This window comes from Balaenoptera musculus, chromosome 18 (assembly GCF_009873245.2).
Source record: "Balaenoptera musculus isolate JJ_BM4_2016_0621 chromosome 18, mBalMus1.pri.v3, whole genome shotgun sequence".
NCBI classification, from domain to species: Eukaryota; Metazoa; Chordata; class Mammalia; order Artiodactyla; family Balaenopteridae; genus Balaenoptera; species Balaenoptera musculus.
This window is the reverse complement of record NC_045802.1, coordinates 36,767,253-36,793,717: the sequence shown is the minus strand read 5'-3', so window position 1 is coordinate 36,793,717 and position 26,465 is coordinate 36,767,253. Positions and strand designations below refer to the sequence as shown.

The 26,465-nt window shown below is 36.2% G+C and overlaps 1 protein-coding gene across 1 annotated transcript in view; it reads left to right on the top strand.

Annotated features, from left to right (window-relative positions):
• Nucleotides 1-24,627, top strand: part of MAP9 (microtubule associated protein 9) — a 45,783-nt gene extending 21,156 nt beyond the window's left edge. The window contains exons 8-14 of the mRNA XM_036831122.1: nt 9,012-9,082; nt 10,104-10,272; nt 11,123-11,212; nt 13,017-13,178; nt 13,300-13,445; nt 13,624-13,756; nt 20,483-24,627. Coding sequence (XP_036687017.1) covers nt 9,012-9,082; nt 10,104-10,272; nt 11,123-11,212; nt 13,017-13,178; nt 13,300-13,445; nt 13,624-13,756; nt 20,483-20,605 — 894 coding nt within the window. The 3' untranslated portion in view covers nt 20,606-24,627. The remainder of the gene's footprint in view (nt 1-9,011; nt 9,083-10,103; nt 10,273-11,122; nt 11,213-13,016; nt 13,179-13,299; nt 13,446-13,623; nt 13,757-20,482) is intronic.
• Nucleotides 24,628-26,465: the final 1,838 nt, after the last annotated feature.

Below are 26,465 nucleotides of genomic sequence, written 5' to 3'. Positions count from 1 at the left end.
CCCCTCTAGGTGGTCACAAAGCACCGAGCTGATCTCCCTGTGCTATGCAGCTGCTTCCCACTAGCTACCTATTTTACATTTGGTAGTGTATATATGTCCATGACACTCTCTTACCCTGTCACATCTCACCCCACCCCCTCCCCATATCCTCAAGTCCATTCTCTAGTAGGTCTGTGTCTTTATTCCCGTCTTGCCACTAGGTTCTTTATGGCCTTCTTTTTTTTTTTCCTTAGATTCCGTATATATGTGTTAGCATACTGTATTTGTTTTTCTCTTTCTGACTTACTTCACTCTGTATGACAGACTCTAACTCCATCCACCTCATTACAAATACCTCCATTTCATTTCCTTTTATGGCTGAGTAATATTCCATTGTAAATATGTGCCACATCTTCTTTATCCATTCATCTGTCGATGGACATTTAGGTTGCTTCCATGTCCTGGCTATTGTAAATAGAGCTGCAATGAACATTTTGGTACATGACTCTTTTTGAACTATGGTTTTCTCAGGGTATATGCCCAGTAGTGGGATTGCTGGGTCGTATGGTAGTTCTATTTGTAGTTTTTTCAGGAACCTCCATACTGTTCTCCATAGTGGCTGTATCAATTTACATTCCCACCAACAGTGCAAGAGTGTTCCCTTTCCTCCACACCCTCTCCAGCATTTATTGTTTGTAGACTTTTTGATGATGGCCATTCTGATCAGTGTGAGATAATATCTCATTGTAGTTTTGATTTGCATTTCTCTTATGATTAATGATGTTGAGCATTCTTTCATGTGTCTGTTGACAATCTGTATATCTTCTTTGGAGAAATGTCTATTTAGGTCTTCTGCCCATTTTTGGATTGGGTTGTTCGTTTTTTTGTTATTGAGCTGCATGAGCTGCTTGTAAATCTTGGAGATTAATCCTTTGTCAGTTGCTTCATTTGCAAATATTTTCTCCCATTCTGATGGCTGTCTTTTGGTCTTGTTTATGGTTTCCTTTGCTGTGCAAAAGCTTTTAAGTTTCATTAGGTCCCATTTGTTTATTTGTGTTCTTATTTCCATTTCTCTGGGAGCTGGGTCAAAAAGAATCTTGCTGTGATGTATGTCATAGAGTGTTTTGCCTATATTTTCCTCTAAGAGTTTGATAGTGTCTGCCCTTACACTTAGGTCTTTAATCCATTTTGAGTTTATTTTTGTGCATGGTGTCAGGGAGTGTTCTAATTTCATACTTTTACATGTAGCTGTCCAATTTTCCCAGCACCACTTATTGAAGAGGCTGTCTTTTCTCCACTGTATATGCTTGCCTCCTTTATCAAAGATAAGGTGACCATATGTGCGTGGGTTTATCTCTGGGCTTTCTATCCTGTTCCATTGATCTATATTTCTGTTTTTGTGCCAGTACCAAACTGTCTTGATTACTGAAGCTTTGTAATATAGTCTGAAGTCAGGGAGCCTGAATCCCCCAGCTCCATTTTTCGTTCTCAAGATTGCTTTGGCTATTCGGGGTCTTTTGTGTTTCCATACAAATTGTGAAACTTTTTGCTCTAGTTCTGTGAAAAATGCCAGTGGTAGTTTGATAGGGATTGCATTGAATCTGTAGATTGCTTTGGGTAGTAGAGTCATTTTCACAATGTTGATTCTTCCAATCCAGGAACATGGTATATCTCTCCATCTATTTGTATCATCTTTAATTTCTTTCATCAGTGTCTTATAATTTTCTGCATACAGGTCTTTTGTCTCCTTAGGTAGGTTTATTCCTAGATATTTTATTCTTTTTGTTGCAATGGTAAACGGGAGTGTTTTCTTAATTTCACTTTCAGATTTTTCGTCATTAGTGTATAGAAATGCAAGAGATTTCTGTGCATTAATTTTGTATCCTGCTACTTTACCAAATTCATTGATTAGCTCTAGGAGTTTTCTGGTAGCATCTTTAGGATTCTCTATGTATAGTATCATGTCATCTGCAAACAGTGACAACTTTACTTCTTCTTTTCCGATTTGGATTCCTTTTATTTCTTTGTCTTCTCTGATTGCTGTGGCTAACACTTCCCAAACTATGTTGAATAATAGTGGTGAGAGTGGGCAACCTTGTCTTGTTCCTGATCTTAGTGGAAATGGTTTCAGTTTTTGACCATTGAGGACAATGTTGGCTGTGGGTTTGTCATATATGGCCTTTATTATGTTGAGGAAAGTTCCCTCTATGCCTACTTTCTGCAGGGCTTTTATCATAAATGGGTGTTGAATTTTGTCAAAAGCTTTCTCTGCATCTATTGAGATGATCATATGGTTTTTCTCCTTCAATTTGTTAATATGGTGTATCACATTGATTGATTTGCGTATATTGAAGAATGCTTGCATTCCTGGGATAAACCCCACTTGATCATGGTGTATGATCCTTTTAATATGCTGTTGGATTCTGTTTGCTAGTATTTTGTTGAGGATTTTTGCATCTATGTTCATCAGTGATATTGGCCTGTAGTTTTCTTTCTTTGTGACATCTTTGTCTGGTTTTGGTATCAGGGTGATGGTGGCCTCGTAGAATGAGTTTGGAAGTGTTCCTCCCTCTGCAATATTTTGGAAGAGTTTGAGAAGGATAGGTGTTAGCTCTTCTCTAAATGTTTGATAGAATTCACCTGTGAAGCCATCTGGTCCTGGGCTTTTGTTTGTTGGAAGGTTTTTAATCACAGTTTCAATTTCAGTGCTTGTGATTGGTCTGTTCATATTTTCTATTTCTTCCTGGTTCAGTCTCAGCAGTTTGTGCCTTTTTAAGAATCTGTCCATTTCTTCCAGGTTGTCCATTTTATTGGCATAGAGTTGCTTGTAGTAATCTCTCATGATCTTTTGTATTTCTGCAGTGTCAGTGGTTACTTCTCCTTTTTCCTTTCTAATTCTATTGATTTGAGTCTTCTCCCTTTTTCTCTTGATGAGTCTGGCTAATGGTTTATCAATTTTGTTTATCTTCTCACAGAACCAGCTTTTAGTTTCATTGATTTTTGCTATTGTTTCCTTCATTTCTTTTTCATTTGTTTCTGACCTGATCTTTATAATTTCTTTCCTTCTGCTGGCTTTGGGGTTTTTTTGTTCTTCTTTCTCTAATTACTTTAGGTGCAAGGTTAGGTTGTTTATTCGAGATGTTTCCTGTTTCTTGAGGTAGGCTTGTATTGCTATAAACTTCCCTCTTAGCACTGCTTTTGCTGCATCCCGTAGGTTTTGGGTCGTCGTATCTCCATTGTCATTTGTTTCTAGGTATTTTTTGATTTCCCCTTTGATTTCTTCAGTGATCACTTCGTTATTAAGTAGTGTATTGTGTAGCCTCCATGTGTTTGTATTTTTTACAGATCTTTTCCTGTAATTGATATCTAGTCTCATAGCATTGTGGTCGGAAAAGATACTTGATACGATTTCAATTTTCTTAAATTTACCAAGGCTTGATTTGTGACCCAAGATATGATCTATCCTGGAGAATGTTCCATGAGCACTTGAGAAAAATGTGTATTCTGTTGTTTTTGGGTGGAATGTCCTATAAATATCAATTAAGTCCATCTTGTTTAATGTATCATTTAAAGCTTGTGTTTCCTTATTTATTTTCATTTTGGATGATCTGTCTATTGGTGAAAGTGGGTGTTAAAGTCCCCTACTATGATTGTGTTACTGTTGATTTCCCCTTTTATGGCTGTTAGTATTTGCCTTATGTATTGAGGTGCTCCTATGTTGGGTGCATAAATATTTACAATTGTTATACCTTCCTCTTGGATCGATCCCTTGATCATTATATAGTGTCCTGCTTTGTCTCTTGTAATAGTCTTTATTTTAAAGTCTATTTTGTCTGATATGAGAATTGCTACTCCAGCTTTCTTTTGATTTCCATTTGCATAGAATATCTCTTTCCACTCCCTCACTTTCAGTCTGTATGTGTCTCTAGGTCTGAAGTGGGTCTCTTGTAGACAGCATATATATGGGTCTTGTTTTTTTATCCATTCGGCCAGCCTGTGTCTTTTGGTGGGAGCATTTAATCCATTTACATTCAAGGTAATTATCGATATGTATGTTCCTATTCCCATTTTCTTAAATGTTTTGGGTTTGTTATTGTAGGTGTTTTCCTTCTCTTGTGTTTCTTGGCTAGAGAAGTTCCTTTAGCATTTGTTATAAAGCTGGTTTGGTGGTGCTGAACTCTCTCGGCTTTTGCTTGTCTGTAAAGGTTTTAATTTCTCCATGGAATCTGAATGAGATCCTTGCTGGGTAGAGTAATCTTGGTTGTAGGTTTTTCTCCTTCATCACTTTAAGTATATCCTGCCACTCCCTTCTGGCTTGCAGAGTTTCTGCTGAAAGATCAGATGTTAACCTTATGGGGATTCCCTTGTGTGTTATTTGTTGTTTTTCCCTTGCTGCTTTTAATATGTTTTCCTGATATTTAATTTTTGACAGTTTGACTAATATGTGTCTTGGCATGTTTCTCCTTGGGTTTATCCTGTACGGGACTCTCTGTGCTTCCAGGACTTGATTAACTATTTCCTTTCCCATATTAGGGAAGTTTTCAACTATAATCTCTTCAAATATTTTCTCAGTCCCTTTCTTTTTCTCTTCTTCTTCTGGGACCCCTATAATTCGAATGTTGGTGCGTTTAATGTTGTCCCAGAGGTCTCTGAGACTGTCCTCAGTTATTTTCATTCTTTTTTCTTTATCCTGCTCTGCAGTAGTTATTTCCACCATTTTATCTTCCAGGTCACTTATCCTTTCTTCTGCTTCAGTTATTCTGCTATTGATCCCATCTAGAGTATTTTAAATTTCATTTATTGTGTTTTTCATCATTGCTTGGTTCCTCTTTAGTTCTTCTACGTCCTTGTTAAATGTTTCTTGCATTTTGTCTATTCTATTTCCAAGATTTTGGATCATCCTTACTATCATTATTCTGAATTCTTTTTCAGGTAGACTACCTATTTCCTCTTCATTTGTTAGGTCTGGTGTGTTTTGACCCTGCTCCTTCATCTGCTGTGTGTTTTTCTGTCATCTCATTTTGCTGATCTTACTGTGTTTGGGGTCTCCTTTTCACAGGCTGCAGGTTCGTAGTTCCCGTTGTTTTTGGTATCTGTCCCCAGTGGCTAAGGTTGGTTCAGTGGGTTGTGTATGCTTCCTGGTGGAGGGAACTAGTGCCTGAGTTCTGGTGGATGAGGCTGGATCTTGTCTTTCTGGTGGGCACGTCCACGTCTGGTGGTGTGTTTTGGGGTGTCTGTGGCCTTATTATGGTTTTAGGCAGCCTCTCTGCTAATGGATGGGGCTGTGTTCCTGTCTTGCTAGTTGTTTGGCATAGGGTGTCCAGCACTGTAGCTTGCTGGTCGTTGAGTGAAGCTGGGTCTTGATGTTGAGTTGGAGATCTCTGAGAGGTTTTTGCCATTTGGTATTACGTGGAGCTGGGAGGTCTCTTGTGGACCAGTGTCCTGAAGTTGGCTCTCCCACCTCAGAGGTATGGCCCTGATGCCTGGCTGGAGCACCAAGAGCCTTTTGTCCACACGGCTCAGAGTAAAAGGGAGAAAAAATAGAAAGAAAGAAAGAAAGAGGATATAATATAGTGAAGTAAAATAAAGCTATTATAAAGCAAAGCTATACAGACAAAATCTCACCCAGAAGCATATACATATGCACTCACAAAAATAGGAAAAGGGGAAAAATTAATATATCCTGCTCCCAAAGTCCACCTCCTGAATTTGGGATGATTCGTTGTCTATTCAGGTATTCAACAGATGCAGGCACATCAAGTTGTTTGTGGAGTTTTAATCCGCTGCTTCTGAGGCTGCTGGGAGAGATTTCCCCTTCTCTTCTCTGTTCGCACAGCTCCTGGGGTTCAGCTTTGGATTTGGACCTGCCTCTGCGTGTAGGTCGCCTGAGGGTGTCTATTCCCCACCCAGACAGAACGGGGTTAAAGGAGCAGCTGCTTCGGGGGCTCTGGCTCACCCAGGCCGTGGGGAGGGAGGGGTACAGAGGAGGCAGGGCGAGCCTGCGGCGGCAGAGGCCAGCGTGACGTTGCACCAGCCTGAGGCGCGCAGTGCGTTCTCCCGGGGAAGTTGTCCCCGGATCATGGGACCCTGGCAGTGGCGGGCTGCACAGGCTACCGGGAGGGGCGGTGTGGAGAGTGACCTGTGCTCGCACACAGGCTTTTTGGAGGCGGCAGCAGCAGCAACCCCAGCGTCTCATGCCCGTCTCTGGGGCCCGCGCTGATCGCCGTGGGTCACGCCCGTCTCTTGAGTTCGTTTAGGCGGTGCTCTGAATCCCCTCTCCTTGCACGCCGCAAAACAAAGAGGCAAGAAAAAGTCTCTTGCCTCTTCGGCAGCTGCAGACTTTTTCCCGGTCTCCCTCCCAGCCAGCTGTGGTGCGCTAACCCCTTCAGGCTGTGTTCATGCCGCCAACCCCAGTCCTCTCCCTGCGATCCAACCGAAGCTGAGCCTCAGCTCCCAGCCCCGCCCGCCCCGGCGGTTGAGCCAACAAGCCTCTCAGGCTGCTGAGTGCTGCTCGGCGCCAAGCCTCTGTGCGGGAATCTCTCCATTTTTTCCTCTGCACCCCTGTTGCTGTGGGGTCCATGCTGATAGCCGCGGCTCGTGCCTGTCTCTGGAGTTCGTTTAGGCGGCGCTCTGAATCCCCTCTCCTCACGCACCAGGAAACAAAGAGGGAAGAAAAAGTCTCTTGCCTCTTCGGCAGCTGCAGACATTTTCCCGGACTCCCTCCCGGCTAGCTGTGGTGCACTAACCCCTTCAGGCTGGTTTCACACTGCCAACCCCAGTCCTCTCCCTGCGATCCGACCGAAGCCCGAGCCTCAGCTCCCAGCCCCGCCCACCCCGGCGGGTGAGCAGACAAGCCTCTCTTGGGCTGGTGAGTGCTGCTCGGCACCGATCCTCTGTGCGGGAGTGTCTCCGCTTTGCCCTCCGCACCCCTGTGGCTGCGCTCTGCTCCGTGGCTCTGAAGCTTCCCCCCTCTGTCACCCGCAGTCTCTGCCCATGAAGGGGCTCCTAGTGCGTGGAAATCTTTCCTCCTTCACGGCTCCCTCCTACTGGTGCAGGTCCCGTCCCTATTCTTTTGTCTCTGTTATTTCTTTTTTCTTTTGCCCTACCCAAGTACGGGGGGAGTTTCTTGCCTTTTTGGAGGTCTGACGTTTTCTGCCAGCATTCAGTGGGTGTTCTGTAGGAGCAGTTCCACGTGTAGATGTATTTCTGATGTATCTGTGGGAAGGAAGGTGATCTCCGCGTCTTACTCTTCCGCCATCTTCTCTCCTCCCCTCAAGTGATTCTTATTCAATAGAATTTTAACTTCAGGGAAGGTTTGCAGTGAAAATAATAAAACCCAACATTTCATTAAAAGTTATCAGAAGTATATGATCATAATATATTTTTAAATGTTTCAGAAATACATACCCAGAAGTGGGTAGGTTTCTATAGGTCTTCAGGTTATAAAAATGCAGCTGTCTGGAATAATTTCTAAGGTTTTGAGTCAGTGAAGGATATTCCTTTGGATATCATTTTAAAATATTTTATAAATTTTAATAAAAATCTTTAAGAAAAGTTTATCAACATCCATACCTATTTAAATGGATGGACAGGATCATTATCAGGAATATTATTATTTTTACCTTGAGAACCAGATTTGTGATATGTAGGATTACTTGTCCCTACACTACATTGCACCAGAGTACTATACTGTTAAAATTTATGGGGAGCATTTTTAGTCTTTATTTCTCCTAAATTTTTTTTTTTTTTTTTTTTAAAGATTTATTTATTGATTGATTGATTGCTATGCTGGGTCTTCGTTTCTGTGCTAGGGCTTTCTCTAGTTGCGGCAAGCGGGGGCCACTCTTCATCGCTGTGCGCGGGCCTCTCACTATCGTGGCCTCTCTCGTTGTGGAGCACAGGCTCCAGACGCACAGGCTCAGTAGTTGTGGCTCACGGGCCTAGTTGCTCCGTGGCATGTGGGATCTTCCCGGACCAGGGCATGAACCCATGTCCCCTGCATTGGCAGGCAGATTCTCAACCACTGCGCCACCAGGGAAGCCCTCCTAAATTTTCTTTATGCAGTTTCTCCTGCAGTTAATTGGTGGCTATGTATACTTATTACTAGGGAAGATAACAGTTAGCTGAAAACTTGTGGTTGAATGGGACTTTTATAATACAGAGTATAAGTTTTTATAAAATTTTATGGAGAAGGTTCATTAAGCCACATTCCAGGTATATTGTCCTTAACCAGTTTCCTTAGGAAAAAGCGCTAATGCCAAGTTAGGGATGTGTTTACATCTGCTCTCACTTTAGTGTTAGCACCCATCTGTCTGTGTAAAGTAGAAGAGTTATTCCTTAAAAGGAAGAAGGGGATTCTGGAATTTATAGACAGGTCTTAGAAATGTTTAACAGAGGTAATTCTAAATTGGAACAGGTGACTTATATATAACAAGTAAGATTATAACATATTTCTTTTGAATGAATCCTTGGCTTTATTCTTATCCTCTACTGAGTGATCTTAAGTCTGATTAATCATTCCCCTCTAAGGTCTCTTTGTTGGATTCTCCCCATGGAATAAAATGCAGACTCCTCACCACTGGAGATCTCATACGATTCTTCCCAGACCTTATACTCCTCAGGTCTCCCTGCCATTCACTGTGCCTCAGCATCATTCACCTTTTTTGGTTTCTCAAAATTATCAAGCTCTCCATAGAACGTCATGTGGCCCTTTGTTATTCATCATTTGTCTGAGCTCTAATGTCGAGCCTTCAGGGAGGCCTTCCCTGATCACATTCATTATTGTGGTTCATCAACTCCACTCTGTCACTGTCACTGGACCCTAGTTTATCTCCTTCATGAGTGACATTAGTTTACGTGTTTATTGCCAGTCAACCTCCCTAAAATGTAATATCCTTATTTGTTCCTGGTGACAGCTATACTTGACACATAGTAGATGCTTAAAAAACATCGATTTACTGGAAGATTGGCCTCTAAGTCTAGCTGTGATAAATACAGTGAGTAATCCATCTTTGCCTTTTTCTATTTAATAGAAAATAATTGAAGATAGAAATATGAAGAATAAAAAGTCAACAAATAATAGAGCATCCAATGCATCTGGCAGGTAATAGAGTTATAATTTTCCCTCAGTTATGGGTTTACATTCCAAGAAAACTAGTTTTAGTTTAACTTCTGTACAGTAAATTTCATTTGGTGTTACTTAATTTTCTTCTTATGAGAAGAATGAAGTAGTTACTTCATGGTAAATCCCCCTAGTTGAATATATTCATTTATAAAAAGGAATTGATTAAGGATCCTCTATGTTCTACATTGCTCCCAGGATATAGTTTCTTTCTCCTATTTTTCCTGAGACAGTAGATATACAGTGGTAATAAAGCTGAAGTTCAGCATTCACTTTCTCTATTAAATGTCTTTGTCTAACACATGAAAAATTGTACTTTAAACTTAGAGGTTCTATGGACTAAGTTGGTTTATTAAAATGATAAGAACTCATAAATGCTATTCAAAACCTTCTGAATCTTTTAAATTATCATTAGTCAAATAGAACAGGGGTCAGCAAACGTTTTCTGTAAATTTACCAGTTAGTACATATGTCAGGTTTTGTAGGCCATATGGTCTCTGTTGTAACTACTCAGTTCTGCTGTTGTAGCAGGGAAGACACTGTTGGCATTGTGCAAATAAATGAAAAAGCCAGGGTGCAATAAACTTTATATACCAGAATAGATGGGGGGGGGTCAGATTTTCCCACCAACCCTGAAATAGAGGTTACTAGTCTAACTTTATATTTAAGATGGTTTATGTAGCAAAATGACATGAGAAACTATTAAAACTTACTTATTAATATCATCTTTTCCCATGTAACTTGAGTCCATGTTTGTTAAAAATGTTTTAATTACAAAACCTAAAAAGAAAAATTGCTTTGAAGCTATATAACTAAGAGTAATAAAATTTAAATTATGTTGAATAGGGGTCTTTGTATACTAAGAACACATCATTTTCAAAGTAATTATAATTTATTACATTATAATGTAGTTTTCAAATATAGTATTTGCAAAATCTAATGAATCTGTCTTCTACCAAGTGCAATTGTAATAGTTTATCTTGATTCATTTGGATCTTTTCAGATTAGTGACCTCTGAGTTCTTAAAGAAACCTGGTTCTCTAAGGAGAACTCCGTTGACAGTTCCCACTTCTCACTATTTAGGGACTTTGAGAATCTTGGACCAAAAGCCCTCACAGAAACAGAACACAGAACCTGACAGAGCAGATAACATAAGGGCAGCTGTTTATCAGGTAAAAAGGAAAATATTGTTTTTAAAAATTAGAAGAATTAATCACTTACATAAGGTTTGTTTATCAGGAAATAAAATGACCCTGTCAGAGATGATGATTTAATGTTTAATTTATTTCCTTTATAATACCTGAGCAATCCAAAGCTTTTTTTTTTTATACTAAATTATCTCCTTCCAGGCTTTGTTTAACTGATCATAGTTGTTTTTAAAGAAAGAGAATATGCCATGGCAATTGATAAAAATACAGCAAAAGCAAAATGTAGTTGAGGTACACCTATGTTCTATACTTTCTCTCCTTAAAGTTTATATAGTTCTGAACAAAAAGGGTTTTAATTTTTTTTTCTTTCCTGAGACTTTCTGTATTTGAGTTAAACTTACATAGAAGAAAGCTGTCCTAATTTTTTCACAATTCCAAAAAAGAAGTCTTTTTTTTTTTTTTTTTTTTTTTTTTTTTTACAGAATATAGTACACTTTGGAAAATTATCCATGTGAATTTCAGAGAAAAATGTTAATATATGTAGTTGTACAGAATATAGTACACTTTCGAAAATTGTTGTACAGAATATCGTACACTTTGGAAAATTGTCCATGTGAATTTCAGAGAAAAATGTTAATATATGTAGTCATTATATTACACATATATAAATCATATATACACATGATTTTCTTAATTCTTACTCATCTTTACATATTAGAATATCAGAAAAAGAATGATACTAGTGCATATAAAATCTATAAGTTTTTATGTTTTGCTTTTTTAAAGTTTTAATCATATATTTCAGAAATAAATAAGAATTCTAATTCATTTGCAAAACTTTGAATATTATATAGCCTTTTTCTTGTTCCCACAGGAGTGGTTAGAAAAGAAAAATGTTTATTTACATGAAATGCACAGAATTAAAAGAATCAAAAGTGAAAACTTAAGGATTCAAAACGAACAGGTATTCTGAATATAGAAGTGAAAAATATTCTGGATTTTTAAGTCAGTAAAATAGTCTGAATGTTTAATATTTCTAAATCAACTGTTTTTTAAATGGTGAAATAAATTGTATATAAAAGAATTGATTTCTGATTTTATTTCTCTGGTACTTTATACATTTTTAGTTTGATATAAATATAACTGTTTTACATGAAAACATGGATGCAGAGGGATTTTTATTATTTATATGTGAGCAATAGCTTTTTTTTTTTTTAAACAGATTTATTGCATGGATTTGGTTTGTGCTATTTTTTTTTTTAATTATAATTATTTATTTATTTATTTTTGGCTGTGTTGGGTCTTTGTTTCTGTGCGAGGGCTTTCTCTAGTTGTGGCAAGCGGGGGCCACTCTTCATCGCGGTGCGCGGGCCTCTCACTATTGCGGCCTCTCTTGTTGCGGAGCACAGGCTCCAGACGCACAGGCTCAGTAGCCGTGGCTCACGGGCCCGGCTGCTCCGTGGCATGTGGGATCCTCCCAGACCAGGGCTCGAACCCGTGTGCCCTGCATTGGCAGGCAGATTCTCAACCACTGCACCACCAGGGAAGCCCTGAGCAATAGCTTTGGCACTACTGATTATGAACTTATTTTTTCTTGTGACCATGTACCTAATTCATTCTTAAAAATTGACTTTGATATTACAACTTAACCAGTAATATAAAGGGTCATCAGACATTAACCTTTAGTTTTCCCCTTTTCTATCTTGAGTTTTGTATGTATCTTCAAGACCAGCCTCTACCTGAGTGTTTGCCCCTATCCTTCCCACTGACTGGAGCTGGGCTCTCATTTCAGTCTCTCCTGTACTTCACCCTCTGCCTCTAACTCCTGCCTACAACATGCTCCAGTTCTTTCCCATCTTCTAAAGTAAAATCCCTGAAAAAAAACAAAAGAAAAAAAAAAAAAAAACCCTTCATTGTGCTTTTAATACTACCATGAATAGAAACTTATTTCCCCAGCGCACAGCACTGTGTGGAGCAGCCCTGCAGGGGATGTGCCTGGACACTGGCACTGCCTTTGCAGCATTATCTGCCACAGTCAGTGCCAAATACCTCATTTGCTCTTCACAACTCAGTGAGGGAGTTCATACTTTTATTTCTAAATTATGTTATCTCTGTAATAAAACTTTATATCATTTAATGCCAAGCAATATTATAAGGCAAACATAGAATATTATGGGATTAGATTGAAGTAAGTAAAGTAATAACATACTTGCTATATGTTCACCTACATATTTTCTAATCTGGCACATGTTTTCAACACTTGGGATATGTTTATGCAGTAAGAATTTTATGCTTTGATGTCGGTCAAAACTCAGGGTTAAAGCACAGATCTGTAGTTTATTCTGTGTGACTCGGCCAATTTACCTTACTCTGACTATAACTTTACCTTTCTGGCCTGCAACTTTCCTGATATTTTTCTTCTGGTGCAATATTGCATTATGAGCACTTTGCAGTACCAATTATCCTTTTACAGTTTATTTTCATAGCATTTGTTCAGTATACTTCCAAAAAAAAATTCCTTCCTATGCATGGTAGTAGATCAATATCTGATAAATGCTTAAGAAAGACATTTTAAAATGCAGTGAATAATTCAGATAATATTCTTTATCAATTAACTTCTCTAAATCTATTTTAAATAGATTGCTTTGAAACCTAATTTGATGAATATGAAGGGAATTAAAAATAAATGAATGTGTGTATATCTATATCTATCTATATTTGTCTACTTATACATATACATATAACTGTCTATTATTTTTCCAAAATAGAAAAGAGCTGCTAAGAGAGAAGAAGCCTTAGCATCATTTGAGGCCTGGAAAGCCATGAAAGAAAAGGAAGCAAAGAAGGTGGCTGCAAAAAAAAGGCTTGAGGAAAAAAACCAGAAGAAAACTGAAGAAGAAAATGCTGTGAGAAAAAGAGAAGCATTGCAAGTATGCAATGGTTTTGAATATCTTAATTATTTTTAAAATATTTGAAAATTAATGATTAACTGTGTTTTTACTATTTTATTATATTCACATTAAATAAGAAAGTAACTCTGAACTTTTTCAGTCTTTTGAAAAATGGAAAGAGAAAAAGATGGAATATCTTAAAGAGAAAAGTAAAAAAGAGAAAGAATATGAAAGAGCAAAGAAACAGAAAGAGGAGGAAACTGTTGCTGAGAAAAGGAAAGATAACTTAACTGCTGTTGAAAACTGGTAATCCAAAATAATAAATGTTTTGATAGATCTTAAATTAGTAACACTTTAGGCTTTTCTAAAATTCATTTACTTGAATGTTACTAATGCACTCAGTCTCATTATTGCAAAGGCACATTAGGGAATCTTTATTATATATTCTCCTTTAACTTGCCAGTGTTTTGTCTATCCTACATAGGAATGAAAAAAAGGAAGCTTTTTTCAAGGAAAAGGAAAAAGAGAAAATAAATGAGAAAAGAAAAGAAGAACTGAAAAGAGCTGAGAAAAAAGATAAAGATAAACAAGCTCTTGATGAATATGAAAAATGGCTGGTAGGTGTTATTTGTTAATTCACTGTGTCTTTTTTTTTTAATTAATTAATTTATTTTTGGCTGTGTTGGGTCTTCGTTTCTGTGCAAGGGCTTTCTCTAGTTGTGGCAAGCGGGGGTCACTCTTCATCGCGGTGCGTAGGCCTCTCACTATCACAGCCTCTCTTGTTGCAGAGCACAGGCTCCAGATGAGCAGGCTCAGTAGTTGTGGCTCATGGGCCTAGTTGCTCCGCAGCATGTGGGATCTTCCCAGACCAGGGCTCAAACCCATGTCCCCTGCATTGCCAGATTCTCAACCACTGTGCCACCAGGGAAGCCCTGCACTGTGTCTTTTAAATGTACTTTTTTCTGACTTTTCTGTCCCTAATTCCAGTTCTATTTGTCCCATGCCTACTGACCATTTCTACCTGGAAGCTAATTGTTGAATTCATTCTCTCCTACATATATCAAAATTTATTCGATCTATTTCTATTAATAGATCATTTCTATTAATAATTCTACTATTCCTTAAAACAGTCAGGCTTAAAACTAGTCATAATATTGTTCCTTACCTACATCCCCACATTTAGTCACTTACCAGTCATGCCTATTCGTCCTTCGTAATGATTCTCCTACCTAAAATTATAAAAAGCTGATAAATGTATTACTGAAGGCATACCAGGTTAATTTAGGTGGAACTTGGTCCTGGCACACAGTAAAATTGTATTTAATGAGAAAGTTATTCCATTTTTCATTTTCTTTTGATCTTTCTGATGACCTCAAGGAGAAGGTCTTATTTAAGTGATTTTTTAATGAAAGCAATCAAGTATGAACGTTGGGAGAAATGATATCTAGCAGGACTTTATATTCTTTGTTTCAATGTACTTATGTTTATAGTTACTTTTCAGTGATGGCAAGCAAAATACTGTTTTCTGTTTTAAAATATCAATATAAATATGTATTTTATTCATTTATTTTTGAATAAGTAAATAAGTAATACATTTCAGATGCATAAGTACTTTATGTGAATAGTTAACACATTCAGATGATTCAACAATCAAAAAGTGCAAAATTTCTCCACAGGGCTTAGGGTCCAGTAGGGTTTCTTATCAAACTTTTTTTGATTTCATGTCTATCAGCAAGTTAAAAAAATGTCATCCAGAGTATTTTTTTATTTGGATTTCTCTGGTTAGGATTGAGCTTGAGTATCCTTTCATTTGTATGAGGATAATTTGTATTTTTTTTCCTGTAAAGTGTCAATTCATAAACTGAACATTTTTTCATTGGTCTTTTTCTTAGTGATTTCTAGAAGCTTTTTTATGTACTAGGGAAATTAGCCTATCATTTCTGATATGAGTTATAAATTTTTTCCCATTGTATTCTTGGTCTCTCAACTTTGCTTATATCATTATTTTAGTAAATCTATTTATTTATTATTTATTTTTGGCTGTATTGGGTCTTCGCCACGCACAGGCTTTCTCTAGTTGTGGCAAGCACGGGCTACTCTTCATTGCGATATGTGGGCTTCTTATAGCAGTGGCTTCTCTTGTTGTGGAGCATGGGCTCTAGGGTGCACGGGCTTCAGTAGTTGTGGCACGTGGTCTCAGTAGTTCTGGCTCATGGGTTCTAGAGAACAGGTTCAGTAGTTGTGGCACATGGGCTTAGTTGCTCTGCAGCATGTGGGATCTTCCTGGACCAGGGCTCAAACCCATGTCCTCTGCATTGGCAGGTGGATTCTTAACCACTGTGCCACCAGGGAAGTCTTATATCATTTTATTCCATGAGAAAATTAATTTTATTTTCAGGTGTCAAATCTATCAGTCTTTTTTTATGGCTTCTGATTTTCAGGTGTAGTTGAAAGGACTTTCTCCAAAATCTAGGGTCAAAGCTCCCATTTTTCTTCTAATGACTTTATGATTTTAATATCTTAACATTTTAATATTTGCTCTACTTAGAATTTATCCTAGTGTATGATGGGAAATATGATTCCATCTTTATTTTTTCCAAATGCATCTTTCATAAAACAGCACATCTTTTACCCACTGATTTGAGGTACTGCCTTTATTATATGATACATTAGATCATTCCCATATTTTCAGGTCTGTTTGTTTCTTAACTTTCTGTTCCATTGGTCAATCTCACTGTACATATTCCAGTACGACACTGTTTCATCATCAGGACTTTATATATTTTCATATATGTTTGGGCTAATCTCCCTTCATAACTCTTCATTCAAAGTATTTCTGCATATTCTTGGGTTTTTTTTTTCCACATAAAATTTAGAATCAGTAGTAGAGACACACACAAGACCCAAAGCAGGCTATTTAAAGATAGGATAAAAAGATGTAACACTTAGGAATAAACTCAGGAAATGTGCAATACCAATATAAAGAAAACTTTAGAACACTCCTGAAGGACACAAATGAATACTGAGAAATTAGAACAAAACTGTTCTTGTATAGAAAAAATCTTATAATGATGCTATAAAGATGTCAGTTTTCCCTGAAGTAATTTACAAATTTAATGCAATCCTAATAAAAATACCAACAGAATTTATTGTTGTTTATGTGTTGACTTTAGTACTGCTATAATGCTAAATCCATGCAGAGAAACAGTAATAAGGTGATCAAAATTGGTTCAGTTGTTTGAATGAGGATAGTAGTGTTCTATGATGATTTCCTTAAACTCTTAAATAATGCTTTGTTCTAAGAAAAATTAAAAATCTTCTTATATTAAGGAGACGTATGCTAATTCTGCTAGTATCTTTTACAGTAGTAACTGAATGTAAATGTTTCAGTTTTCAGTTTTATTTTCACATTGTCTTGAAAATGAGATAGAATTTCCTTAGTGACTAAGTCATAGTTAGGTACACAATGTTTTATTACAGTGGTTAGTCACTTTCTCATTCTAATCAATCCTCTGGAAAACAAAAACTAGTCAAAGACCTAAGACAAAATAACTTGTTTTGGTATACAATATATCCCTACAATACAGCGCTACCTAAAAAAAAAATCCATGTACAACATGTTACAGCTCTATTCCCCATCTTACCAATTTCTTATTGAAATTTGTTTGCAGAGAGAATGGAAAAATACCCTTATACAGAAGAGCTAATTACTTCAATCTTCATGTAAAGTAACATCTCAAAATTTTGATGTACAACCTAGTTTGGGGAGTGAGCAATTGATGGGTCACTGTTTTAGGTGAAAATTGTAGCCAAAGATCAGGTAAGATGCTTCGTCAAGCTGGTTCCCAGATTAATTCATAGTTACATTTAATAAGAAAATAAGCAAAAGATTCAGACTCCAACAAACAACAGACAGAAGGACTTTTTAAGAAACCTCTTTTAATTATTACTCAAGATAACATTGATTCATGTAAATTGATATTAAGGTTGATAATTGCCTGTTTCCTGCCCTGACTTTTTAGCACCTGCCGGTAAACTCAAGGTTGCTTTCAGTTCCTCTCTCTCTCTATGCTAAATGGAATGGACAATGAGGTTTTTTCAGTCAGTTTCTGAGGACACAGCATGGTCACTGCTTTTCTCTCACCTAGCTAGAGGTCCTGCCTCTCTCTAAAGTAATAAGATGATTGACCGTGATCCAATTACAGCTTTTATTTTCTCAGTTAGGATTCTGAAAGGAGGTTCTCTGTTTATTAGAAGTAGCAAGGATGAAAACATTCTCATGATGAAGAGCAAAATGTTAAGACAAAAAGAAAATTTCACACCTCTCTTCAATCCTTTTGTTGTATGTGAATAATTGCATGTTAATGGAACCTTACATTACCATATTCTCCTTGTGACATTATCAATTCCATTTATGTACTGATGAAAGAAGCATAGACACCTAATAATTTACCAAAATACCACTCCTCCCAAGCCATTCAGCCTGCAGAGGCAGGGTTGTCCAAGTGTTCCGTGACACCATTGCTCTTTGGAATACAAGGAAACCACTAAACTTTATAGTTTTAGCAGAAACTTGAAGAAACGGAGAGACAGTCCAAGCTGCAGGATGAAAGGCCAAATGCTATTAACATTTCAAGTATTCCTAGATCATTGTTTAGATTTCATATTAATCCTCAGATACTCAGTCATTTTTTGGAAGGGAGTATAGCAGGGAAGCCAAATGGTTCTAAAATTCACCTGGTATAATAAAAATGTGAGACTCTGGAAGATAATATTTTCAAAATAATATGAAGCGGGACTGTACCAATCAAGCAATGAAATATGAACTTACCATTTCACTCTCCTGTGAATCTGCATTCTTCTACCCTCCTTGATTATTCCCATCAAGTCTCAGGATAAGTAATCTTAATAAACATAAACTCTCTTAATTCTTCATTTCCCTCCAGCTATGATCTCATCTTTTTTAATAGCTAAACTTCTGGAAAGTTTGTTTACACTTCCTTAGTTCTTCATATCCTTTTCATCCTCAATAAACCCCCATCTTATCCCTTTTCTGAAACTAAACTTTGAGAGTTAAGATTTTGCTAGAGCATCTAGCCTGTGGTATGTATTCTTTTCTGCCCTGTTTCTTAGAACTCTAGGCATTCTGCACAGTCGATTTCCCCTTCCACTTGAGCTGTCTCCTCCTCTGCTCCTCTGCTGCCATGTTCCTCAGTTTACCTCTCAGCATTCTGCCTTTCTTCTCCAAATCACCTGTTGGCAGCTCTTTTTTTTTTTTTTTTTTTTTTCAAACCTGTGTTCTAAATGTTACCGTGGCCTGCTAGGCCCCGTCTGATCTTACAGTATACCTTGTCATTCTCATCTGGGACCCTGCTCCCATCTCCCGCCAGGCCTTATTCACACTGGCTCTCTGGCTTCCTCTCCCATCCCAAGTTTTCCCCACTTGTCAGAGTCCTCACACACACTCTTCTGTCTGTGTGGGGTGCCCTCCCCTCAGTGCACATCACCAGTGGCTCCTCTTACCCATCACGTCTCAAAGTGACTTTCCCTGAATCCACTTTTCTTTGAAAGTAAGTACTTCCTTTCATTTTTTATCAATCACAACAGCTTGTTTATATGTTTCATAGAATTTCACACAATTTGGAATTATCTGTTGTTTATGTACTTGTTTATTAAGCATCTATTTTGAAAGTTCCCTAAGGGACAGGAACAGTTACCTGTGTGTTTGTATTTTATAATCACTTCATGCATTGCTCCCTGTATACTGCTTGACCCAGAGTAAGATCTCAGTGCTTAACATTGAATGAATGAGCACAAATTATAGTATAGTACAAGTAGAATAATAGCCTCAGAACCTGTTACCTGTAAGGATGTACTATATAATAAAGTAACACAAATTAATGGATGCAAGGCAATAACAATTGGGATTATTTGTGACATTTGGACATAAAATCACTTCAAACAGTTACTTTACTGCAATACAAACTTCAAAAGATTTAAACATTAAATATAAAATGCCAAACAATAGAATACATCATATTAATAATACAAAATAAAAAATCAGTATAATTGCTGGCTGGAGGGTAATTTCCTACAACTTTGGAGAATAAATCATTATTGTCCAGCAAAGTCGAACATATTCATACCCTACAAACTGGCAATTTCATTCCTAGGCATATACTTGGAGAGAAAATCTTGGCTTATAAGCCCAAGGAATCAAACAGGGATATTTACAGCAGCATTGTCTTTGTGTGGAAAAAACATTAGAACATCATGTCTTCAACACCAAAATAGATTAGTAAACTGTGATATGTTGATATACTGGAATTCTGTGCATCAATGAACTAGAGCTACAGCTCCATATAGATGGATCTTAGAACTATGGTCATAAATAAAAGACAGGTGCAAAAGAATATATAACATGGTACCTTTTAGCATAAACTCAAAAAACCTGCAAAACAAAATTATTTGTTGTTTGGGGATGAATATGTGTGTATGATAAAGGTATTAAGGGATGCACTGCAACTTAAGCACTAAATTCAGTAATGGTTATCTCTGGATGGTGGAGAGAAAGCAAGTGTGGTGAGGGAGTGGATACAAGGGCTGCACAAGTATTGGTCATGTTTTATTTCAAAAGGCAGGTAGTGGGTACACAGATTTTGACTATATTACTCTTTAAACAGTTTAGTTGTCTATGGTTGAAATATTAATTTTTTGGTAAAAAATTAAGGACTAAAAATAATGTAGATAAAATGCTACAAGGATAATATTTATTATATGAAAATATGTAAATTGCTAAAAATTACAAGCACCAATACCCATACAGTTAGAAGAGCCAAATAATAGCGCAAAAACTTCACAAAAGCACTAAAGAAATGAAAATGTGCTCAAGCTCAATAACAAGCAAAGAAACATGAACCTCAATATTCAAATATTTCTAAACACTGTGAAGTATCATCTGCTGCCATCACATATTCAACCTTTGCACCCAGTAAATTTATTTCTGAGACTCTGTTCTCAGAAAGTCATCACTAAATTCTAATAATTATTCTCTTTGAATTATGGGATTACAGGTCTTTTTTTCCTATTTTACATAATTCTTTTAAAATATTATCACTTTTAATATTTAAAAAATAAAGTGGTGCGTTAACGCCTATTGATAGTATACTCATAAATTAACAATATTCCCTAGCTGCTATTACTTTATAACCAATTAAGCTAGCAAATGACATTTAAATACCTTATAATGATTATTTTGTTCTTCAGCAAGCAACTTGATTTGAAAATAATGGTCATATTTGTATATAAATTTATATATAAATAGTTTTCTATTTTCTCTTTAGGAAAAAAAAGAAAGGAAGGAAAGAATTGAACGAAAACAAAAGAAACATCATCCCTTTCTTGAAAATGAGGTACTTCCTCCATGGAGCCCTCCAAGCAGAACTGTGTTCTCAAAAATGTTTTGATAATTCTTATTCTTGCATTATTTAGTTATTTATCAATTCACCAATTTTAGCCAAATTAAATTTAAAACTATTAATTAAATTATTTATAGTTAGAAGAGTCTATTTTAATTAAATGCTGGTCACTTCTGCTGACAATGAAAAGGATGCTTTAGAGTTTAATCAGTGAAAGCACTGAAAGCATTTTTGAACTGTAGATAAACTGCTTCAAATGAAGAGCTAATAATTAGATTGCTTTTACCATTGAAATACATAACCATTTATCATGTCCTGATAATTCTTATAGTCTGATGATCCATGATCACTTTCCCTAACCTGTGTATGTTATTTAAGTATGATTATTCTCCAACATAAAAAGAAAACCATCTAAGTACCATAATCATAGAAATAATTGATTTTGCAAGTGATTGCACATGTAGAGTCAGGTTTTAAAATGAATGGTCACTGGGGAGTATGCATATATTATTTATTCTAAAACTAATCTTTAGCTCAAAGTAGTTGCATTTGCACTGTGCAAGTTAGAATTTTGGTCAACTGAGGCAGTAGTTCAGTAGAATCATCCAATCACTGAGGCATTTTATTTAAGAATGTTGCCATATGTTTTAATATGAGTATACTTTATCTGTTCCTGCTTAAGTGACAATCATAGGCACTTTATAATGAGCAGACTTCTGAAATGTGTCTTCCTAAATTCTCTCACTTTACTATTTCATTGATATCAAAAGATGTCTATTTCATGGTAATTATATACATTACTTATGGAAATTCCACAAGAGTCCAAGGTAATTATCACTATTATTATTTTCCAGACTAAAGCCATAAAGATGATAATGGTAAGTTTTGTCCTCTTAGCTAATCCAGAGTCATCTACCTTATATTTAGAAGACAGCTGTATGGGAAGGTAATTTGTAGAAAATGTCCAAAGAATCTATTTATTTATTTGATCTCTGCATATCCTCATTAATCGGACTCATACTTGAACTGGTCAACTAGTTTATCACAGACCAAATGTATGCTCTCAGAGTTGAAATGCTACTGTAGCCAATGATGCAATGCAATGATAGATGACAAAAAAGTTACTATTTATGAAGTACCTATTGTATCCTCTCTACTAGATCTTTACAAGTATTATTTTTTGTCTTTACAACAACTATTCAGAGTACATGTTATTAGCTTCATTTTGCAGATAAAAATACTGAGACTCAGAGAAATCAAAGAACTTGCCACACATTTAGCATGTGACTGAGCTGGGATTAGAGCTGATGAAGTCTCTCTACCTCTAGAATTCAGATGCTCATGTTCATGCTCTCATGTGACCTCAGAGAATTGTAAATTCTGTCAAAACCTTTGTATTATATCAACCTTAAAAACACATTTTACTTCTCAGATCCTAAAATCATGTATTGTTATCCAGAGATTATCTTTCCTTTAAGAAATAGCTGTTTGTTATTAGAGACAGTTAACCTCATTAGATCTTCAAAATAAAAGAAAAGAATTCATAGTATTTAAGGAGTTAGTCAAATGCCCGTGTCTAGTATTATAATGTGAGAGCACCCAGCAGGTTATGGAACTTAGGCTTTCAGACAGTTACTCGGGAGGTTTCACACTCTGAGGATTAGCTTTCTTGCTGCAGTGGATGTGCAAGGTAAGAAAGGTGTCGTGGATCACTTTGTAAGATCACATCAGTGCTACAGATAAATTTAAAAATTTCATAAATAAAACTGGAAGCCTTTTTATACCACTGGAACTAGGAGAATCTGTCATGAAATTGAACTAATTACCATCAGTATCAGTATGGGATTTAGGGCCTCCCTTAGTTCATTCGTGTGTCCCCCACAGTACCAAACAGAAAAGATTAAGTATTTATTGTATTGAATTCTATTCAGAGCTTAAAAGATATTTGCAAACTCCAGGGAAGTAAAAGGAAAAATAGAAAAATGTACAGCTACTTTTATGAATGTGAGATCTTAAGTGTGTGTGTCATAGATTTCACATAAATGACTTAAGCATTCTGAACATTTTCTTCTAATTTATCATGCATAGTGGATTAACTATTATCACCTCTGAGTTGTGAGAATTGAAGTTAGTTAATTAATATAAAGAATATGGCACATAAGAAAAGGCTTAATAAATGTTCATTGTTTTCACTTACTTCCTACCTTGAGCCGTTTGTTTCCCCACCTCATGTTTGTGAGAAGGTTAACATGGATGAGGCTGATAATGATGAGTTAACATTGCACTTGGTTAGCATATAAGAAGAAATCTCTGCTTTCCTCGCCAGTCTAGGTTGTAGCACTCAAGAGAGAATATAGATGTGACCTGCGTTTGGGACCTTCTAAAAAGAAATCTAAATACTAATTCCTTAGCACTGCTTGTGAGGTCAATGAAAAGGGAAATTGAGGTGTTTTCAAAGACCCAACAAGTCATTTCCCTCAAATGGGATTTTCATCTTACTATGCTAAATAATATATTATTTCCTGTTTACAGCAAGCTGTGCTGATTGAATTGTCTAGTTGAATGAAATCACCTCTTTGCCTATAGCAGAAATAAAGCTGAGTTCTCGGAGCTGGATGAAAATACAGTGCTATTTACTTTCTGAGATCCAAAGGGAGAATCAAGCCAGGTAATATTCTCCTGAATATATTTGTCTATTTAAAGTGTATGCTTTCCCCATATTTCCTTAGAAATTATCAGATATCAATATCATTAACTTTCATTAAGTTTTTGTTATAATATGAGGGAATGTTAATTCAAATTAAAGACACTAAAAGCCTATAGATTTTCAGATTAAACTTCTAGTTGTGTAAACTGTATTGAGCACTTGAAGAATGCTGACACTTAAAGTAAATAGGAATTTAATGAATATTTTAAAACATTACTGAAAACAATTTCCCTAGAAATTTAAATAATAATACTAAAAAATAAAATTTTATTCAGAAATGAAGTTTCATAATAACCGAGAAAATTAGTGACATAAATAAAAAGAAACAATATGGCATTTTAGATCAGTAGGAGGTTAAAATTTTCTTAATATAAGAAAATAAGAACTGTTCAGGGATAACAATATTCCAGTGGTTTGTATTGTACCACATTTTGAAAATGTTAGTAGTTCTTTTATTGTTTTATATAGTATTGAAACTGATATTTTTCATGTTGCCAAAGCCGTACCTGATAGTAGTTAGGTGTCCAAAGGTATATGTACCTTAGAGTTATATAACTATGAATCTGAAAGGAATTTTAATAAGCCTGGCCCAGACTTATTTCTAAATTGAAGAAACTGATTTCCAAAGCCTCTGACTTGCTCAAGCTCACACAAATGACCATAAGAAATCTAGAGTGACAACTCAGGTGTCAGGTTTCCCAGCTATAGACTGTCCACCATTCCACAATTTTGATAATCTTATAAAAGTTTAAAAAAGAAAAAAAAAAAAGTTTTGCACTAACTCTTGTAACTGTGGTCATTATTAATGTCATTGATTTTTATCCTCTCAGATGTGCCCTTGCTCTTTCACGGCCTTCTCCATAACTATCCACCAGATCAGAGCCGTTTGTGCACCTACACTGTCACTGAAAATGTGGGGAAATACTGACGTTTTTTAAATCCTGAGTCATGGGCTAAGATACAGTAGAGAAAAAGAATTTTACAAAATAGGAGAAATTGATGTTTGTCAAAATAGCTCCCAAGAATAAACTAATACAGAAAACACATTTTCCTGATTTAATTTTGACTCTGCTTTCAATAGTGCTCTATTAAAAAGTATTTAAACCCATATGCCTCCATTCTACACAAAGCAAAGATACTATCAATTATCCTGCTTCCTAGGTACATTGGCTGACAGAAATAATGAATACTATGTAACATTTAACTGAAGACTTCTCTGAATTCTTTTTACTTTAAAATTTCATGTGATTTGGTTATTTTGAAACATGTGTTACATGTAGTTGTATAATGTTAACTTGGGTCAACCAAATTCTTGGTATTGGATTTAGGATGTTTTAAGAATTATTTTAGGAGATGTGTTTAATATCTGCTTTTTAGTAACATATTTTCATGTAATGTTTAATTAAAGTGAACCATACAAGATTTATTTTATTGGGTGATATTATTTATTGACTGTGTCCAAATTTATTTCATAATGATAGAAAATATGGTATGAGTTTTATTTGTGGGCTAAAGGTGAAATAATCATATTTTGTTGATATATCTTTTATTAAAAATCACTGAAAATTTGGATATAAAACTTTTTTACTTAAAACACTACACAAATTACAAAGGTAATGTAAGTATATAAGTATTAATAACTAGAAAATGCAAATAGCAAAAATTACCCACATTGTCTTTTCCCAAAGACAATCATAGTTAATATTTTGTTTTCTTCCAGTTTTTATTTTCTAGTTCATTTTCCTCCATACATGAAATTAAGCTGAGAGTCAATAATGTAGAGGTACAGTCCCCTCTCTCTTACCTTCTCTCTATTTTTCTCTGTGTCTCTCTATTGCTCTACCATGTTGCTATATGTCTGTATACATATGTGTGTAAAGATATGTGTGTATATTATATAAAATACAACACATGCACATACATGCATGTATTCAAACATACATATTTTTATTCTTTAAAAATGAGATCAAACTACATATTTGGTAACCAGATTTTTTCCACTCAACAGTATGTAATGAACATATTTCCATGTTATTACACCTTTCAAATAATCTTTGATGCAACTATAATTTATTTAACCTATTTTTGAGCAATTTGTTTCCTTAAGAATGTTGACTATAATAAGTAATAATACAGTCAACATTCTTGTAGTCAATAGACTTGTTATTAGTGATGGTAGACCTCATTAAATTTGTGAAATGAAAAAATAATTTAGAATATTTAAGAAGTTGGTCAAACGCCTGTATCTAGTATTAAAATGTCAAAATATCTAGTGGATTATGGAACTTAGGCTTTGAGACAGTCACTCAGGAGGTTTCACACTCTGAGGATTAGCCTTCTTGCTGCAGTGCATGTACAAGATGAGAAAAGTGTCATGGATCACTTTGTAAGATCACATCAGTGCTACAGATAAATAAATTTCATAAGTAAAGCTAGGAACAGATTCATACTACCAGGACTATAAGACATGGAATGGGAGTTTAATGGGTACAGAATTCAATTTTGCAAGATACAGAGTTCTGGAGATTGCACAACCATGTGAATATCCTCAAAATTATGTAACTGTACACTTAAAAGGTGATTGCATTATGTTGGGAAAGCTTATGTATATTCTAATATTTATAGTTAAATAGATTGAGCCCTATCAAGAAAACTCTTTTCTTTTTTCTTGGTGTCCTTCTTTTAAGCAACAACAATGAAAAATAAAAAAGAAAGAAAGAAAGAGAGGAAGGAAGGGGAAGAAAGGAAAGAGAAAGAAAGAAAGGAAAGAGAGAGAGAGAGAAAGAAAAGAAAGGAGTAAAGAAAGAAAAAGAAAAGGAAAGAGGGGAGCCAGACTAGGGCTCACTGGCTCATTCAGTCTAAAGCAGTGGTCCCCAACATTTTTGGCACCAAGGACTGGTTTTGGGGAAGACAATTTTTCCACGGACTGGGGGTGGGGATGAGGATGGTTCAGGTGGTAATGCGAGTGATGAGGAGCAGCAGATGAAGCTTTGCTCACTCACTGGTCACCTCCTGCTGTACGGCCCAGTTCCTAACAGGCCACTGACAAATACCAGTCTGCAGCCCAGGGGTTGGGGACCTCTGGGTTAAAGAATGAATCCTGAGTAGAATTATCTTTTAACTAGGGCTGAAATTCAGATATGCCCAAGTGTGGATGCTGAATCCAGACCCTGCAGCTGTGCCTCGACCCTGATGAGTGGA